The sequence below is a fragment of the Rhipicephalus sanguineus genome, chromosome 7 (genome assembly GCF_013339695.2).
Source record: "Rhipicephalus sanguineus isolate Rsan-2018 chromosome 7, BIME_Rsan_1.4, whole genome shotgun sequence".
NCBI classification, from domain to species: domain Eukaryota; kingdom Metazoa; phylum Arthropoda; class Arachnida; order Ixodida; family Ixodidae; genus Rhipicephalus; species Rhipicephalus sanguineus.
Window position 1 is genome coordinate 172,112,426 of NC_051182.1, and position 20,458 is coordinate 172,132,883.

Sequence of the window (20,458 nt, forward strand, 5' to 3'; positions counted from 1 at the left end):
GCGCCGTCTGTGCACTTTGATTAGAGTTGCATTTTCCTTGATCTATCATTGTTGTCGCCATTCTCCTCAGCAGTTCTCCACAAGAGTGTGAATACTGGTGTAAATACTCAAACCGTGTGATAAATTCAATGGATCATAGCACGAAAACGACAAAAACGAGCTTCTGCAGCTTCATTCGTCAAGGTGTTGTAATTTCCAGTAACGACCACGAACAGGCGACAGTATACATCTAAAGTATATATAGTACTGATTTTCCTTTCGTTGCGGTACTCGAGATAAAAACATGGCTACCGGTGCAATCAATGTGATCAAACGAAACTGCAAAATATGTATTCCAACTTGTCAAAATTTCGAATTGTCTTTGCGCATGCAACAAATGTCCTTGCGTAGATTGCATCTCCGGCCGTGTCAAGATAGCGATTATTTGCTCCGGTTTTGATGCATCGTTGTATTTTTAAAACTTTTGTCTTGTCCAACTCCAGGGATAAGAAACTTCTCACAATCCTCTCACATGTTGAAACAACTGGTGTGTGTGTTTGTGCTCATTTGTATCAAGGATCGTCATGATAATTATCGCAATGCTTTAAGTACAGAAACGAAGAGAAAATAAAAATAAAACAGTTCACAAGGCGTGATACTGACATGTGAAATTCGCATGTAACAAGTAAGATGCGCAAGACGCACGAAGTGCCCCCTGACGAGCGTATTTATGTCATTGTCAATTCTGTTACGCTTGCTGTTCTCGTCAAGCTCCTATTCGTTACATTCACGTCACGCTTGTTACACTCCTGTTTTCATCGGCCTTCTAGTTCCGAACCAGGAAAAATGGATGTGGTGTTCGACCGGGCCACATTGTGTATCATGGAGTCCCAGGAACATCGGGTGAGGTACGTCACGCTGTACGAACTACACTGAACTTTAGGACACAAAGTAGAACATATCGGTATAAAATTCGTGTCGCTGAAAGGCAGTCTCCTAAACGCAGCAGAACGTCCCTGTGCTACCTCACCGTCGCAGTCGTTTCATCGTTGCGTTCCTTCTCATTCGACACACCCTGTCAATGACGCGAAACTATCATCTGGGTAGAGTCGTGATCACGCCTTTGTAGTCACTGTAGCCACTGAGCTAACTTACGCCATAATGTCGCCATCACACCAGAATGCCCATTCTAGCCTTCCCACGTTGTCAATTCCACACCACCTTCTTTAACGCCCGCCAGTGAAAACGACGCCAATAGAGCGCTATTGTCGCAATTTTTTTATTTGTAATTAAATCGCTAAATCTTTCCGTCATTCATTTGTGTTCACGCCCCCATCCCGATGTGTTGTCGTCGCACGGCTGAAGTAGCGCTGTCGAGTTGGGTCGTTGCCATCAGTCCAGGGTGCTTCAGCAGGTGTACGCAGACGAAGATACCGCACAGTGTTGTAGGTAACGAGATGCTGTGCCCCATTCACTTTTACCGTACGCACGTTATTGAAACTGAATTTCTTGAAGCACCTATATATTTTAACACAGAAGTGTTTTATGCCGGGGTCCACGACGGCTCCACTGACGTATTTCCGTCAGGATATGACGTTGTAAAATATAAAGACTAACAGTGGCCAAAGAAAAAGAACCAGAAGAAAAAATTACGTCACCGGGAATCGGACTTACGACCCCTTGCTCCGCAGCGCGAGACGATTCGGCCACGGACGGCACGTTCTTTGCAATGCTAACGGCGAGCTATCTATATACACGATTTGCCGGTGGCTGTACTCAAGATATCTGTGTTACAGCGTTATCACTAGCGAGTTGGCGCGAAGGGCTCGAAGAGCGCGCTTGAAAGGTCGTATCCGTCGCGACGAGCGCCCGCGTCTACAGGGCGTGGTCGCTTGTGCGTGCGCTTATCAGGTGATCGCGGTGGTTCGTACGTCTTGCGTTGAGAGCACAAAGGTCACTTCGCGCACTGCAGCGGCCGCTTTTGTGAAAGGAGCGCGGTGCTCACGCGGAAATAAGTTATAAATGTGACAGTTCGCTCTCATCCTGTGTATGTTCGTTCCGTGCGTCCTTTCTGCTTGAGCAGCGCGTCGCAAGTTTCGAGCTGCTTGCCGTTCTTCGCGTGACATTACAACTTGTTGTTATAGCATTCATTCCTTCGCACTTGGGGCGAAACAATGCGCAACAAACGCTCAACTACGTCTGTGAAGACACATTTCACTTTAGTGTTATACCGATTCCTATGACAGAGGGATCAGCCATGTTTTTTTCTGCAGCACGTGGCGCGTCACCGCTGTTGCTTATTCTCTGATCATGTGAGCGAGAAAACAAAATGCGTTTTTCACACATTACCTGTGAATAGTAAGCTACAAAGAGGTACCCGCTCATATTTTTCATTTTTTTCATTTATTGAACCCTAAGGGCCCGAGAACGGGCGTTACATAGGGGGGAAATACAATACTTTGTTCAGCAAATACACGGAAAAATAAAAATGCAATAACAAGCAAACATAACGCAAATACACTGTAAAAAAGCAAACACATTCAGTAATGCAAGGTCGGGTCGAGTACAATAGTTGCGATCAGTATATAGTACCATCTAGCAAAAAAATTACATAGAATAAATGAAAATCTGGAATCAGACAATACACATATTACATAGAATAAAAATACATAAAATAAATGAAAATTTGGAATAGACAATACAGCTAGTGATGGAAGGACTGCTCAGTAAGGTAGGATAGTAGGGCTGATTACAAACTAGTTATTTCTTTCATGGTTGCAAGAACTGCGTGCGTCCCAGGTCCCTGAACTGGTACAGCGCATCAGGGAAATGACGAAACGGCCGAGCCGGCCCACACAAAAGGGCGGAGCGCTTGCCCTTTTGTGACGCGCTCTGCCGTTTCGTCTTTTCCGTGATGCGCTGTACCAGTTCAAGTACGACAAACCAACTTGCCCAATCTCCAACACTTGTGATCCCAGATCCAACATAATGCATTCCATAATTCTTTAGTCAAATCTTGTAGCCGTAAACGCAGTACTCATGCAGGGAAATATATTGCCACGCCCGCTTCTTCTTTTATTTTGATTTGTTCGAGTTTGACCAGCAAGGACGGTTATCAACGCTCGACGCTGGCCCCGAAGCAGTGTTCGAGAAGCTTCACGATTTTGGTAGATCGTTTTGTTAAGATTGCGCGCCGCACGCGAATGTTCCAGCTTTCTCGAGAGATAACGCCGCCATCAGCGATATTGCTGGAAAGTTCCATAGCGCCTGTATAAAAGCCGACGCGCTTGACCGCTTGTCAGTTGATCGACGGACGACGCCCTGTTCGCCGCTATCATTGTACAGCGTGTATTGCTGTAGTTCTAGTTCTCATTTTCCGGCCACAAGTTCGGCCAAATAAACAGTTTCATCCTGCAAACGCCGACTGCTGTCTTCGTTGACGTCACGACCACGTGACATCTGATGGAGGTGCTGCTTCTTCCATGATCCGGACGCCCCCGCGAAGCGCTGACCCAAGCCCAAGCCGCGACGAGGACGACGGCAAGGAGAACCCGGATCCAGAGCACGGGCTCCTTCCCGAAAAAGACAGACAGTCGCAGATCCCAAGATCGACCGTAGCGACGATGACCGACCCCGTGCAGCCTGCGCCGATCCTTCTTCGGCATCCCAAGGAGGCGCCAACCTTCCGCGGGTCGTCGTTTGAAGACCCGGAGACCTGGCTTGAAACATACGACCGTGTCGCCGCCTTTAACAACTGGACCAATGAAGACAAGCTCCGTCACGTGTACTTTTACCTCGAAGACGCGGTCAGAACCTGGTTTGAGAATCGGGAGTCCTCGATGCAGACCTGGGATCTTTTCCGCAGCGCATTCCTGCACACGTTCACAAGCGTCGTCCGCAGGGAAAGAGCCGCTTCTTTGCTGGAGACCCGGGTGCAGCTGCCAAACGAAAACGTCACCACCTTCACGGAAGAGATGACTCGACTTTTCCGTCAGGCCGACGCTGCGATGGCGGAAGACAAAAAAGTTTGCCTGCTCATGCGGGGTGTCAAACAAGAACTTTTCGCGGGACTTCTCCGCAACCCGCCCACGACGGTCGCCGAATTCCTCACCGAGGCTACGACTATTGAGAAGACACTGGACATGCGGACGAAACAATACAACCGCTCGACGCTGTCTGCAACCAATTCCGAAGTGCACTCACTAGCCACCGACGACTTGCGCGAAACCATCCGAGCGATCGTGCGGGAGGAGTTGCGCAAGCTGTTACCTTCGCCGCAGCCTCAAGTGGATTCGATCGCAGACATTGTCCGCGAAGAAATCAAAGAGTCACTGGGTGTTCCTCAGCCGGCACCGCCGCAGCTTCAAGCAATGAGCTATGCTGCTGCAGCCCGACGCAACACCCCCCCTCCTCGCCCACGTCAAGACGTCGCGCCGCCCCAGCAGTTCCGCCGCCAGGCACCACCGCCGCCACCACCGACGTCATACCGCCCGCCAGCCGGTCAGCGATACACACCGAGGAAGACTGACGTTTGGCGCGCCCCCTACCATCGTCCACTCTGCTACCACTGCGGAGAAGCCGGCCACACCTACCGCCGCTGCCATTATCGACAGATGGGATTGCGTGGGTTCGCCGTCGACGCGCCACGTCCATAGCAGGGGGAACGACCACGTGACATCGCCGACTACCTGGCAGGAACGCAGTGGACCTCCCGAGGACCTTCCCGATCGCCGTCGCCAGGCCGCTACGCCTCTCCCCAACGCCGACCATACACTGGCCCAAACCGGGGCCGGTCACCTAGACCGCATCCGGAAAACTAAGGGCAGCAACCGATGGAGGTGCGGTTGCTGTACGACGAAATACCGAAGACCCTCCGCCGCCGACGCCACCGCCACGACGAAGGCTTCAGGACACGACGTGAACCCCTGACGACGAAACCTCGCGGACCGAAGTAGACCTGACGACGCAACGTGGAAGCAGCGGAACAAACCGACGTAGCCGTGACCCGACGCCACGACCTAACTGCAACGCAAGACGACAAACTAGCGACCTCGACGTTCTTATCGACGGCCACAGCGTCACAGCCCTCGTCGGCACCGGAGCCGACTATTCTGTCATCAGTGGACCGTTCGCCACGAAGCTGAAGAAAGTTAGGACAGCCTGGGAAGGCCCCGAAATCCGGACAGCTGGAGGTCACCTCGTAACCCCGGAGGGAATCTGCACAGCGAGACTCACCATTAACAACCGGATTTATCCCGCGAACTTCGTAATCCTGCCGCGTTGCTCGAGAGATGTCATCCTTGGTATGGACTTCTTAGGCCTTCATGGTGCAATTATCGACCTGAGGTCTAAGTCAATAACACTGTCCACGGAAAAGGCACTACCGCCGCACACTCCGCCAAGAAAGCACGCCTTGAATGTGCTGGAAGACCAGGTCACCATTCCCCCTCGCTCCAGCGTCATCATTTCCGTCGGCACTCAAAAATCAGCGGACCTGGAAGGCGTTGTTGAAGGCGACCAGCACCACATGATTAACCGCAAGATTTGCGTCGCAAGAGGAGTAGCAGAGTTGCGGGCTGGGAAAGCAACAGTTATGCTCACGAATTTCAGCAACGAGTACAAGCACGTGAGCAAAGGCACGACGGTCGCCTACATCGAAGAAATCGTAGAAGCCAGCAATGCTTTCGGCCTCACCGATTCTCCCGAGCCTACTCCGACGAATAAAGCGCCGCAACCAGCTTTCGACATCAATCCCAGCCTTCAGAAGCACAAACAAGAACAGCTCAAAACCCTGCTCTTGTAATACAAGGACTGCTTTTCGTCGTCGTCAAGAATTCGGCACACTCCCGTGGCAAAACATCGCATCATAACAGAGGAAAGCGCCAGACCACTCCGTCAGAGCCCGTACAGAGTTTCGACGCGAGAACGCGAGGCCGTGAAGAAACAGGTCGACGAAATGCTACGCGACGACATCATTCAGCCGTCGAAGAGTCCGTGGGCATCCCCGGTGGTGCTAGTGAAGAAGAAGGATGGGACTCTACGTTTCTGCGTCGATTATCGTCGCCTGAACAAAGTCACGAAGAAGGACGTGTATCCCCTTCCCCGGATAGACGACACCCTAGATCGATTACACAACGCAAAGTACTTTTCGTCGATGGACCTCAAGACCGGTTACTGGCAAATAGAAGTCGACGAAAGAGACCGAGAAAAGACTGCTTTCATAACACCAGACGGCCTGTTCGAGTTCAAGGTCGTGCCCTTTGGTCTTTGCTCGGCACCTGCGACTTTTCAACGGGTTATGGATACAGTACTGGCCGGCTTAAAGTGGCAGACGTGTCTCGTGTACTTGGACGACGTCGTTGTGTTTTCCTCAAACTTCGACGAACACCTTCGGCGCCTTGAAGTTGTACTTCAAGCAATCAAGACCTCCGGACTCACCTTGAAGCCTGAAAAGTGCCGCTTCGCATACGAGGAGCTCTTGTTCTTGGGTCACGTGATCAGCAAGGATGGTGTTCGCCCGGACCCGCGGAAAACAGCTGCCATCGCTGACTTCCCGATGCCCACCGACAAGAAGGCCGTACGCCGTTTTCTCGGCTTGTGCGCGTATTACAGACGTTTCGTCAAGGAATTTTCACGGATCGCCGAGCCACTGACGCAACTCACGAAGGCCGACGTCGAATTCAGGTGGGAAACGTCGTAAGTTCAAGCATTTCAAGAACTGAAACGACGCCTGCAGACGCCTCCCATACTTGCGCATTTCGACGAATACGCCGATACGGAAATCCACACCGACGCAAGCAGCGTAGGACTCGGCGCCGTCCTTGTGCAAAAGACCGACGGATTCGAAAGGGTCATCAGTTATGCTAGCCGGTCGCTATCAAAGGCAGAAATCAACTACTCCACAACAGAAAAGGAGTGCCTGGCCATCATCTGGGCTACATCGAAGTTTCGCCCCTACCTCTACGGCCGGTCCTTCAAAGTTGTGAGCGACCACCACGCCTTGTGTTGGCTAGCTAACTTGAAGGACCCTTCAGGTCGCCTCGCACGGTGGAGCCTACGACTTCAAGAATTTGACATAACCGTCGTTTACAAGTTTGGAAGAAAACACTCCGACGCTGACTGCCTGTCCCGCGCCCCCGTCGACCCACCGCCGCAGGACGACATGGAGGATGACTGCTTCTTGGGAACCATAAGTGCCGAAGACTTCGCCGAACGACAGCGAGCGGACCCAGAACTCAGAGGCCTTGTGGAATACCTCGAGGGCAGGACCACCGTCGTTCCCAAGGTATTCACGCGAGGACTGACGTCGTTTTTCTTGCGCAACGGTGTTCTCCTTAAGAAGAACTTTTCGTCGCTTCGAGCCGATTCCCTTCTCGTAGTGCCCTCGACATTGCGACCAGAGGTCCTCCAGGCTCTGCATGACGACCCGACGTCTGGACACCTGGGTGTTTCTCGGACGCTCGCAAGAATACAGGAAAAGTACTACTGGCCGCGCCTTGTCGCCGACGTAACTCGCTACGTCAAGACCTGCCGGGACTGTCAGCGACGCAAGACACCGCCGACAAGGCCAGCCGGACTTCTACAGCCTATCGAGCCACCTCGACGGCCGTTCCAGCAAATTGGGATGGATTTACTGGGGCCGTTCCCGACGTCCAATACCGGAAACAAATGGATCGTCGTAGCTACCGACTACCTCACCCGCTACGCCGAGACAAGGGCCCTACCCAGAGGCAGTGCCGCCGAGGTAGCGAAGTTCTTCGTTGAGAACATCCTCCTGCGTCATGGCGCCCCAGAGGTCCTCATCACCGACAGAGGTACGGCGTTTACGGCTGACCTAACTCAGGCAATACTGAGATACAGCCAAACAAGCCACCGCCGGACCACAGCGTACCACCCACAGACCAATGGCCTCACCGAGCGGCTAAACAAGACCATCGCCGACATGCTGACCATGTATGTCGACGTCGAACACAAGACGTGGGATGCCATCCTTCCGTATGTGACCTTCGCATACAACACGGCCATGCAAGAAACGACGCAAATGACGCCGTACACGCTGGTCTACGGAAGGAGCGCGGCAACGACGCTCGACGCAATGCTACCAACCGCCACCGACGAAGACGACCTCGACGTTGCCGCCTATTTGCAACGCGCCGAAGAAGCTCGACAGCTCGCCCGCCTGCGCATCAAGAACCAGCAGAGGGTCGACAGCCGTCACTATAATCTTCGACGACGCCACATGGAGTACCAACCCGGTGACCGTGTGTGGGTCTGGACGCCGATACGCCGACGTGGGCTCAGTGAAAAACTTCTTCGGCGATACTTCGGGCCATACAAGGTGCTTCGACGTCACGGCGCTCTTGACTACGAGGTCGTCCCGGACGGAATTAGGAACTCCCAGCGACGCCGCGCACGACCTGAAGTCGTCCATGTCGTGCGTCTTAAGCCGTTTTTTGCGCGTTAGCGAACCTGGGGACTCTACTTTTTCCTTTGTTATTGTAATTTATTTGTGTATGCACTTGTTTTTTTCCTTTCCATGTTGCAAGCATCGGGACTTTGCTTTTTCAGAGGGGGGCAATGCCACGCCCGCTTCTTCTTTTATTTTGATTTGTTCGAGTTCGACCAGCAAGGACGGTTATGAACGCTCGACGCTGACCCCGAAGCAGTGTTCGAGAAGCTTCACGATTTTGGTAGATCGTTTTGTTAAGATTGCGCGCCGCACGCGAATGTTCCAGCTTTCTCGAGAGATAACGCCGCCATCAGCGATATTGCTGGAAAGTTCCATAGCGCCTGTATAAAAGCCGACGCGCTTGACCGCTTGTCAGTTGATCGACGGACAACGCCCTGTTCGCCGCTATCATTGTACAGCGTGTATTGCTGTAGTTCTAGTTCTCATTTTCCGGCCACAAGTTTGGCCAAATAAACAGTTTCATCCTGCAAACGCCGACTGCCGTCTTCGTTGACGTTACGACCACGTGACAATATGCTTACCTGCTGGGAGTGCAGTAGTGACGATGCACTGTCATTTCCGTGCTCAATTCTGAGTTCCCTCAACATGCAGGTACATGAATCTGATGAAGACTTTGCTGGCACCAGGGTACACCTACCTCTTAACTACCTTTAAGCACGACGATGAAAGTTACCAAGGTAAGTAAGAATGTATGCAATAAGTGGCTGACCGGTATACGAGGATAGTGGTGCCGCAACTAAGGTAATTCTTGCGTCAATCTATTATAAAGAACCAATGGTGCCTATGTCCTCATAGGCAAGCTCTACAAGAGTAAGATATTACATGGATACAGTAGATTCAATAAAATAACACACGGCCAGCTGACGCAACAACTGTTAAAAAAGTGAAGTAAGGTTGAACTTTTTAGTTATGACATGAAAATTCATAAATACTGGTACGTGGAAGAAAATATATACATCGCGTATATTTATTGGCGCAACTCGTACAACGCTGCAAATATCCAACAGCATTACGCTGTCAACTTTGACATCGTAATTACATGCTATCTCCGCCCGCGACATCACTCGTCGGGGATAGAAGCGTCGTCCCGCTGCTTCTAGCCCAGGTGGATGATGGCGCCTCAAACCGTATTCGCTGGTACAGCTTAAGACGCCAAACATGAGGTGCGCCACTTCTAAATGTGGCAGTCGCCGACCGATAAGGTTCAGCGGAGCAACCTGATACTTGACGTTAGTGGCTTTTCGTATGAAGGGATAGGGGCCAAGAAAAATGTGCAGGTGTCTAGTTTATATATACAAAAACGCTACGCGACCACAGAAACGCCAGTGAACCCGGAGGGAAATGCACCTCGTGGTCTCGGGGGTTATAACCAAAATTTTGGTAAACTTCTGAGACTAATAAAAGATCCCTAGCCACCTGATAGATGTCGCGGCGGTCGATGCTTCTGCATCAAGTTAGGCTGTAATGCCCACGGGTAACGGGGGGTCATAACTGCGGAGTAAGAAAAACATTAATAAGTCAGCTTTGTGGTGTTGCGAAGAATAATAGGGAAATATTTTAAAAATCAAGCATATTTCTCTGTCGCGGTGGCTCAAAGACGCAGAGAGTAAGCATGCTTATCAGGTTACGGTGCGTCCGTTTGTTTCAGATTGTACGCTGTAGTAAACCTGTTTTAGGTTGAACAGGAACGGAGGAGGTCGTCCAGCACTTTGGATAGGATAGATCCGCCGTGGTTCGCGAAAGAGTGACGAGGAGCATCGTGGCGCAGCGTACCGTCATGAAGAACAAATCCGTTAATTTAGTAGCGCAGCTCATTGGGAGTGTTCGTCTGGCGGCGTACACCCGCCACGGTGGCCTAGTGGTTACGATGCTCGACTGCTGACCCGTAGGTTTCGACACCAAATCTCGGTCGAGGCAGCCGCATTTCGATGGACGCGAAATAGTATAGGTCCGTGTACTCGACGTAGGTGTACGCTAAAGAATCCGTGCTGGTAAATATTTCCGAAGCTTTCCACTATGGCGTCCCTCATAATCATATCGTGGTTTTGGGACGTCTAAACCCAATCATTATTATTATACTTTGACGGCATACCGCGCTGCACAGTCAGTATCGACTGCAGTCCCTCTATAACCGGGCGTCACATGGGGATGTTACTAACATGTGGTCTAACGCGGAAAAACGGCTCATTCTGTACTTCAGCGGACTGAATTCAGCCTATTGAAATACTCTATGATCCATTTGCCTCTCGGAGACTTAAGCCTACCAGCAGAAAATACCTTAGGCGGCTTGCGCCTCTTGTAGAGGTCACATACCGCAAATCACTGTCGCGCAGTACGGTAGAGGCCAGGTCATAAGAGTAACCGGTGCATGCCGTTACACGTTCGGCACATAACTAGTTGTAAGGCAATTTGTGCACCATGAATCTGGTCAAAAGCATCCGGGCAGAGAAGCGCAGGAGCAAAAGCAAGAGCTCGGCACCATCAAGGTAGGCGTTTTAGCGATACAAGGTGTCATTGTAAGAGGAGCTTCTGGTGTTTTACGTGTCAAAATCACCATATTATTATGAAGCACGCCGCAGTGGGGCATCCAGATTCCGACCACATAGGATGCTTTAACGTGGACCTAAATCTAAGCACACGGGTGTTCTTTGTGTTTCGCCCTCACCTAAACGCGGTTGCCGTGTCCAGGAATCAACCCCACAGCCTCAAGCATAGAGACGCGACATTCTGCGTTCTAAGCTACCACGTCGGGTAAGGCATCGTTGTAAAGCGACTAACATCTGTATGGAAAGGTGTAAAGTGCAGACTGTCTGCTCTGAGCGGCAAAGGTAGGTCGCGGCGTTGTTCAGCAACTATGTGAACGAAGTTTATAATGAACAGGTTCAGACACGTAGCGGCAGCTGATACATATAACTTCCGACCGAAATAGACCACCAATGCAATTTATAAAAGCCGCTTCCACTTTGTAATGTCTGTCATTGTTTTAAAAATTTCTAGGATCTCTTTTGCTACCGCTATGGCGACTCGAAGATGAAAGCCTTAGTGACAATCCATCAATACTAAAGCGCAAACTCAGAATCCCACTAGCGTTCCGACCCGTTGTGCCTGTCGAGCCTGGGTTTCGTGATTGTCGATCCTCCTCTGGCAATCCATACTTCTTCGGACTGCCACACGATGCACTAGGCCCTGGCTCCGCGTCTTCCACTGCGCAACTTTTCCACGTAACTCTCACCTGCCAGTAGCATGTGTCGAACGAACCTCACATTTTTCACGCTCCAAGCAGCTGGCGACACTGCGCAGAAGCTTTTTATGACATTTGATGCGCCAGGGGTCCACCTTCTTCATCGTCTTCGTACCTCATCCGCTTGACGCTTTCGCAAAGACAAAGTGAGCAGGCAGCTCCCGCGGCTCCAGCAATGCTAGAGAAATCTTGTCATTGTCTTTCCCGTGATCTTTAGGGAAACTAGTGATCTTTCCCTGATCTTTGCAGTGATCTTTTCCCGTGATCTTTAGTGCTCACTTCGGCGTTCTGTTCGAGGCCACATTAAAAGAAGCGTGTACTGCTCTCATGTTAATGATATATTGCGTGTGTTAAGAAAAATTGTTTGAACTTGATCTCTTAATTACACAGCTGCAAGATAGCTTCATTCAGTGTGTACTACATTCATGGCAGCCGGGCGACTGATTTATCGCTACCATAACAGTTTTATTACAAATGCATCTTATTGATAAACTTGTCCCAATCATTGTAGAGTTCGTTGCTGTTACACGAACTCTGTTTCATAACACGTGTGCCATAATATAGGTAGCTCCAGAAATGATACTGATGTGTCCACATTCGAACATTTTTTTGTTGTTTGTTTCAGCTTTGCCGAAGAATGTCTCGGATGATAATGTCAAGCAACTTTTTGGTAAGTAATTTTATAAAAATGTTTTCGTTCTGACCTGCGAGCCTGTCAAGTTTCATACATATGAAACATGGAAAAATTAAAAAAAAAATGTACACATTGCCGCGGTGTCTTCTGCGGCAATTTTTTTAACTTTTAACATGTAACAAATACCCGAATATGCGTAACAGTTCGTTAGAGTAGCCGTAACACCCGTTAAAATAATTTTTTCCTAAAGCAAGAAGATCATCCTGTTCTAATGAATTTTGGGTAATAATCTCGTGATCAGAAAAAAAAAGACATTAAACACGCATACAAGTAGGAAAGGTCTGTGCAATTACGAGTGCAACCGTGTTAGCAATGTGCACGTGTTTGCAAATTTTCCTGCGATTTGCACTAGCACAGGCAGAACAATGCGGAAACAGCGCAGGAGAGTCAAGATGACGCATGTGCACTGCGCAAACATAAAACGGCAGGATTGATTCATCTTTCGACAGTGGCAGTTAAATGAGTAGGAACGTCATAAAACACGTATACAGTACAGATAAGCTGATATACGAAAATCGGCCCGCACTCTGACCGGTGCTGTTTTGAGCCGCCTTTGAGGGATTCGTGATCATGAGAGGCGTACTACATGATGCACCGAATTTGTCATCCTGATAAATTTATTATAGATAGGTGTTCTACGCTATTATGCAGAGCTTTAGTTTACCTTTCCAAGCCATGAAATGGAAACTTGACATGCGCCCGTTTGTAGCACGAACCTACAAGCAAATCCGCACGGATTTGATAGAATATGAAGCTTCCTAGTTGTCAAAAGATGTTGCCTGGCCCGGGTATCGAATCTGTGAGTACGCCTTTTGGTACCGGTCGCTCTAGCATTAGGCCTAACCAGGATGGTACGACTTGGCTGCGCGAGGGCGAATTAATCTACAACCCGAAGCACATGGACCGTAAATATGGCACATAAGTTATACGGAATCCCGCAAGGTGGACGAAGGTTATAATTGGGAAACTAGAGGTCCACCTGTTTTTAGCTTAAACCCAAGAGTGAGATGCAACGTAAATTTGCAAACACGTCACTTCCACAATTAAGTACAGTAATCAACTCATTAGCACATCCTTCGTAGATTTTTGTCTTATGTGATGATTGCGCCATGATAGAAGTCCATTAATTGACATTTGCAATCTGTCCGTATTGCTAGACTACGGCCCCGTCTGAATCTTCGTTCTTCTTTAATATCTCCAAAAATGTCCAACTATGGTCATATGCACTCATCAGAGTATTTTTTTGCTTAACGTGGCAAGAGCCGTTCGCTATATAAATCGTTCTTTTTTTTTTCAGGCACTGATACCACGGTGGAGAAGGTGTGCGAACTGCGGGAAATCACTGTGCAAGACATGAAAAGCCCTCTCATTGAAGTAACGTGGCGTGTCACCGGCTAGCCATGTGGACCTTTTTTGTTCTTTTTTTTTCTTTTTCAGTTTGCGTTCCTTCAATATTCTACTGGTTTAAGGCTCTGTGCGCACCCCCCTGATAATAAAAGGCCTGCGCTACATTCTTCAAGCACAGAAAATATCAAATAACCATTATTTAATAATATCAACGACATCTTACACGCCATTTACTACGGCAGCTTTGTGCGCAATAAAAATGCGGTGCATTTATTAGTGGTTTCAATGCGGACTCTTGCAAGAGTGCACGCGGCTGCAATGATTTCTTTAATTGCCCTCCTCATGAGCATGTTTCTTCTTCTTATAGAGTAGATGGCGTGAATACTGTACGGGTCTTTTTTTTCATACCAACAAGTTCCAAGAAAAGCACCCGCTACGCGTTTATTCATCTTCGGTGTAGCCGCTGAGTTCCTAACTGGACAAGCAAAAATGCACGACGAGCGTGACATTTGGTGACACCACGACCTGTCACCTTGCTCGTGTCTTTTTTGTGTCCTGCTGCTAGCGCTGTAAATACATTGAATGGAAAGTTCATGTTTGTCGACAGAAATGCTTAAGTTGGCCCTGAAATGACGTAGGTCACACAGAGGACGAAGGCATGCTTGGTCCTCTTCTTAGTTCAAAGTGAAGATTTTAGACACCTCTTGAGAAAAACATAAATATACAAAAGCACAAGACGAGTTCTCCCGCTCACAGCTCGTTGTTTTTTTTTATATACGTGCGCTCTTGCGTATTGCGTTTTCGTTGTCTGTTCTAACTAGTAAATTTTCTCCGCCTCTCGTCTTTCCTTCGGCTCAAAATACGGGAAGGCTCGTGCGCAGCAGTTCTTAGCGCTTAAATGTCACTCCATAAAACAATTTGCTGCTTGCAAATTCCGAGCGTCATATTTCCTTATACGTCAAGAACAGATTGTGCATCACTATGGTGCAATGGCGCGTGGCCGTTTAAATGCTCAAGAGTTTCCCCTTAGGTAGGCTAAAGGTGAATAGCTTGCCCCCTGTTTACCTAAATATATGAAAAAATGTCTTTATAAACATGCCCCAGAAACAAAAATGCGAACATGCGTACTAACGACAAACTAGACCCGCCCACGTAAAAATGCGGAATACAAGCCACGAGGATTTTATTCGCGATTGCTGGTTGGACTGCAATCTAGTCCAATAAAATCAGCCCAAGTATCTTCAAGTGAATCGCAAATGTGTCCCAGTGAACTAACCTACCGTCGGCACGACCTTAAACACGACATGAAGCGTGGAAATATAGGTTAGGAGCACATTGTTAGTGTGAAAACGAGGCATTGCCTTGGAATCAATTTAGGAAGGATTTTATAGCGTACACCACGTTGCCACGACGTCTGTTTCGCTACGTGAGTTGTGCTTCGCCATCAGGAGAGCCTCCGACATCATACTCAGCACCTTTAATCACCGTATTCTCGATTTTCGATTCGATGTTCGTCCTTCAAAGCAGCAACGATCGGCACTGCCTTGGCAGGTGCTGCTGAGGTGGCAGAGGTGTTCGATAGCGCAGAGAAAGTTGTACGTTATAAGGCGCTTTTTGCAAAGACTCGGTCTTCATGAAGCTATAGTCACAGACTGTCTCTCATAAAAGTTCTGCTTTGAAAGAGCTTCGCGAATCCTTAGACGAGCAATATGCACTGAAAGGCCGGGCCACCATTACGCTGAAAATAACCCGGCCTGCATTGGGAGTAATTACAACGACATGCCGCACGTGCTCCAAAAAGAGGGCAGCAGACCCAGCCGAGCCTGGACGCGAAGTCATTCAAAATGTCATGTCTAAAAGCTCTCTTTCATAAAATGACTCATGTTACACGGGTGCTGTGTTGTTGCAACGAACGAGCCGAAAGTTCAGTTTGTTCTATTGCCAAATAATATTCCTGTTGTTTCAGGGCATCTTACAAATTCTGCAATACATTCGGCGGTTCTCGATACACAGAGAAATAGCATGTAAGCTGCACTTCGCGCGAATGTGGAGAGGCTGAGATAAAGTGGATAGAGCCCAACAGTATCAAATGTGTCCTCGAAAAACATGTTGATTCGAAGTAGGCAAGGTGTGTTCTTTATAGTTGGAGTGCGCTCTTCGCGATGGCGCAAAACGCAACGCTGTCCTGTTTTCCAAGTGGCGTCGACGTTCGGATACCATTAATTCTTAGTTTATATGCAGGCGCGTCACGAATATCTTTCATTTTAGTTAAATATCGATTTCGAGAGTCGCCTTGTTTTGTTTTGCACAGAACGCACATAAGCTAATATGACGCACGCACTACATTAATAAGTTGCTGCCCCCAAAAAAGACCGTGAAGCAGAAATTGTGAAATGAGGAGATATTTTGGAGAGCTGCGTTCGTAGCCAGCGAACAGTTATGTTTCAAAACTGCGAGGGCATGAAGTGTTACTTGTCATGTGCTGATTTCTTAATAGACCAATATATATATATATATATATATATATATATATATATATATATATATATATATATATATATATGGCGCCGTTGTCCGCCAGGAATAGGTTCGATCCTCGGCCTTCTGCGTGGAGCCCAGTATGCTACCACTGGGCCATGCCAGTGCTTGAAATTAATTTGTAAAAAGACCCTATACGGGCTTCATGTCGGGAAGGAATTACAATAACATATGTAATAAAGCGTTGTAGAAGAGTAAAATGGTCGTCACATGGCGCGAATACTGTAACCAGGCGTCACACACTGCGAATTGCGCAACGAGTGGGTTGTAGAATGCTTCCAACCCATTACAGAGGGCTGTGCCATAAAAAGATAGAATAAGAATAAAAGAAAGGCGGGGAGGTTAACCAGGGCTGAGCCCGGTAGGCTACTCTGCACTAAAAAGTGCCCATAATGATTTAGAGGTGTTTAGCGGGTACCACGGTTCTCCGCAGAATCACGAAAAATGGCATAGTGGCTGCTTCCCTACTTCACAAACATTATGATTTATAGCGTGGTAGGTTCGTCGCAAGTGCACTTGTATTGGTTGCCAAGGAAGCCCATAAGCCCGTGATCCATTTCTTCAGGGTCTCAAGTTATTTCCCTCTCTCTCCCTTTATTTTCTCACGTTAACGTATGTTATATAGCTTGGTGGGAGAGTGAAATAGCGACCGGGCGTAAAACAGCGTAAATTATGTAACTAGTGGGTCGTTTAAAGCTTCCAACCCATTACAAATAACTCAGCCATAATTCTTCATCGTCATCAAACGTCGCATCAACAAAGCCCACATAATGCCTTACAGATCTGTAGCTGGACCCTAGATTATCCGCAGAATGATGAATAATGGCGTAGTGGGTGCTTCCCAACTTCAAAAAATTATGATTTGTGGCGTTGTGGGTACCTTGCTGGTGTACTTGTATTAGTAGCCCCAATAGGGTTTACAACGGGCTCTAGAAATGCCGCTCTTCGAGCTTTCGCTGTGACTGGGCTGTGCTTTCCGGGCAGACCTAACGTTTTTTTTTTTGTGTCTTCTGGAGGGCCACAACCATATATCGGCGAAAACTTGGAGCTCACTCAGACTCACTCAAAAAATATATTTTGCTCTGCGGTCTCACTTGGACTCAGAATCACCAAAATCTTCCTCAAGCGGACTCATTCGGACTCAGACTCACTAAACATTTTTCTCAGTTGCACTCAAACTCAAACTAAGCGATGTATTATTCAGCTGGACTCAGGCAGACTCAGAATCACGGCTTCGCCTGAGTGTGTGTGTTAGCCTGAGTGAGTCGACTAATCTGTCCGTTGGCGTAAAATTAGCTGTTTCGATCATGGTGTCAATCCTCTTTAACGCCAATATCACTCATAATCGGGGATCTACGATACGCCTATTGATCTTGTACTTTAATTACGAGTTACCATCGTATATCAGTCCAAAGGGACATTTTCAAGAAATGCGCGACTCACACGAGATATTTTTATCAAGAACGTCCCATGAAAGAGTTTGCTAGGGAAGGTCATGGTACCCTTCCTCCTAACCCATGCCTCTTATTAATAAATACTGAAGTGGCGCATGAATGATAGTGTGCTGAGATGTGTGTTAATAGACTTTAGTATAAAGGTAAGCCGATATAACGCTGATAGTGATGCTGAAGATGAGTAGATAAGGACCGTAAGTCGGCAACAAAAGGTGGAGCTCACTCAGACTAACTCAAGAAATATACTTTACGCTTAGGGCTCACTCGGGCACAGACTCACCAATATTTTCCTCAACTGAACTCACTCAGACTCAATCAAACTTTGTTCATCGGGGCTCACTCGGACTCAAACTCGCCAAAATATTACTGGCCCGGACTTACTCAGACGCACGGCCCAATCTGAGTCTGAGTGAGTCGACTCGTGAGTGAGATCACCAACCTATGGCAACAACTCCCATGGTCCCTTATGCATTCGCCTACGTTGACTCGATGGCAAAAGCCATCTTATCGTTCTTCTCAGTCGATATATTCCTCCGCACCCGCCCCCCAGCGGAAGCTTTCTCCACCAATGTGGTTTTGCATTGCCTTTAGGACCGGGTGTATCACAAGCTTTGTGCACCTCACCTGGTTTAGCACTGCCTCCGTGATCAGCCCACCTATGACCAAGCGACGACGTCATGTGATGACGTAAACATGTGATAAGTTCTGGTGACGTCGTGATGACGTCATATGATGCCGTCATCACGTGAGTTTCTAATCACTCGTGTTGACGCCGCTGACGCAAGACGCCGGCGGTCACATTTCGCGCTTGTGAGGCAGATAAGGCTTTCGCCTTAAGAACGATAATCACCACTTATCGAATAGTTTTAAAGCTCTTTCTGGAATAGTTACCTCAATTTAGAGCACCACATCGTGCCTCATGAGTCAATTACATCAAACACTAGACAGTAACATTATTGTACATTACAGGGCGGTATTTTAGGTTCGCCCAACGCAATAAAGTAAAATTGCACAACAACATCGCTTGAGCTGTCGCGATTTCCACGTACTTGACTGACTTGCTCTGGCTGAAATGTTATTTGCTGCTGCAATAGTTGGACATTCATATTTATCATTTTCTTACGTAAGCAACTGCGGTGCGAGTAGGGCCAACCTTGTACTTGCGAAGTTACGATGCTTCTGCAGGCTCGGGCGCGTCTTATCATTCAAGATCTCCCACGAAGAAACAGAGCCATCTTGACGATCTAAGTGTAGAGTCAAAACATGGCTACTCTGCCTCAAAGCTTCGGCCAAGCCACGTGGACGAGGTAAGCTACATGCCGATGCATGTCGCCATACAGGAGACAGCGGCTTGATAAAACACTCCTTTGGAGAAGTAGGCTCCACATGCGATAAAAACATTCGTACTTTGGAAAGCTGTTATATACCTTCCTCTTGAGAGATAGTGGTAGACTACCATTCATGATTTGATAATGCTTGTCGAATGAGCCCCATCCCATTATTATTCTTCTAGTTATTTCACTCTCATGGTTCGGCTGCGCGGTTACTACCTGTCCTAAGTAGACGTACTCCTTTACAACTTCCAGCGTCTCGCCACCTATCGCGAAGCGCTGTTCTCTGCCAAGATTGTTCCACATTACTTTAGTTTTATGCATATTAATTTTCAGACCTACTCTTCTACTTTCCGTATCCAGTTCAGCAATCATGAGCTGTATTTCTTCTCCCGCGTTACTCATCAATGCAATGTCATCAGCGAATTGCAGGTTACTGTGATACTCTCCATTAACTCTTATCCCTAATTCTTCCCAATCTAGGGGCCTGAAAACCTGTAACCAGCTGCATATTACCGGTACTTACCTACGGAGCAGAAACCTGGAGACTTACAAAGAGGGTTCAACTTAAATTGAGGACGACGCAGCGAGCGATGGAAAGGAAAATGATAGGTGTAACCTTAAGAGACAGGAAGAGAGCAGAGTGAGTCAGGGAACAAACGGGGGTTAAGGATATCATAGTTGAAATTAAGAAGAAGAAATGGATATGGGCCGGCCACGTAGCACGTCGGCAGGATAACCGGTGGTCATTAAGGGTAACTGACTGGATTCCAAGAGAGGGCAAACGCGTGAGGGGAAGACAGAAAATTAGGTGGGTAGATGAGATTAAGAAGTTTGTAGGTATAACGTGGCAACAGAAAGCACAGGACCGGGTTGATTGGCGGAACATGGGAGAGGCCTTTGCCCTGCAGTGGACGTAGACAGGCTGATGATGATGATGATGACGACTTTGGAATGACTTTCGACGAAAGCGCATGTGTTTGTGCTAGGCCGGAGCGTCAGCTTCAACCCGTCGATTCCATCGCAGTGGTTCGACACTCGGGCCCGGTCACCCGACTCTGTCCAACCACAAACACCGTCTCCACTTTCCATCTCTTCTTCGCCCCCGCGCGCGGCATCTGGTGCTTTGACCTCTTTTGCGCAAGCATCAGAGTCCTCATCGTCATGTTCCACCACAAAACACACGGGCACTCACGGTCATTGGTGCACACATCATACAGGCCCACATTTAAGTATCTTGTTCCCCAACAACGCAAACAAAAGGCGAACTATGCGCGCTTCACACTGGGGCACAATGCAGTGCGCGCTGTAACACGATCTCTTCACCACATAACATGAACACGCGAGTCTAAATACGGCTAGTATTGCGACATACGGCTTCTATGTCCCATTAGTATGTCCCAG

The 20,458-nt window shown here is 48.3% G+C and overlaps 1 protein-coding gene across 1 annotated transcript in view; it reads left to right on the forward strand.

Moving 5' to 3' along the window:
• The first annotated feature begins 813 nt into the window (after positions 1-813).
• LOC119401024 (thiopurine S-methyltransferase) overlaps positions 814-20,458 on the forward strand; it is a 51,629-nt gene continuing 31,984 nt past the window's right edge. The window contains exon 1 of the mRNA XM_037667869.2: positions 814-887. Within this exon, the coding sequence (XP_037523797.1) occupies positions 826-887 (62 nt within the window). The 5' untranslated portion in view covers positions 814-825. The remainder of the gene's footprint in view (positions 888-20,458) is intronic.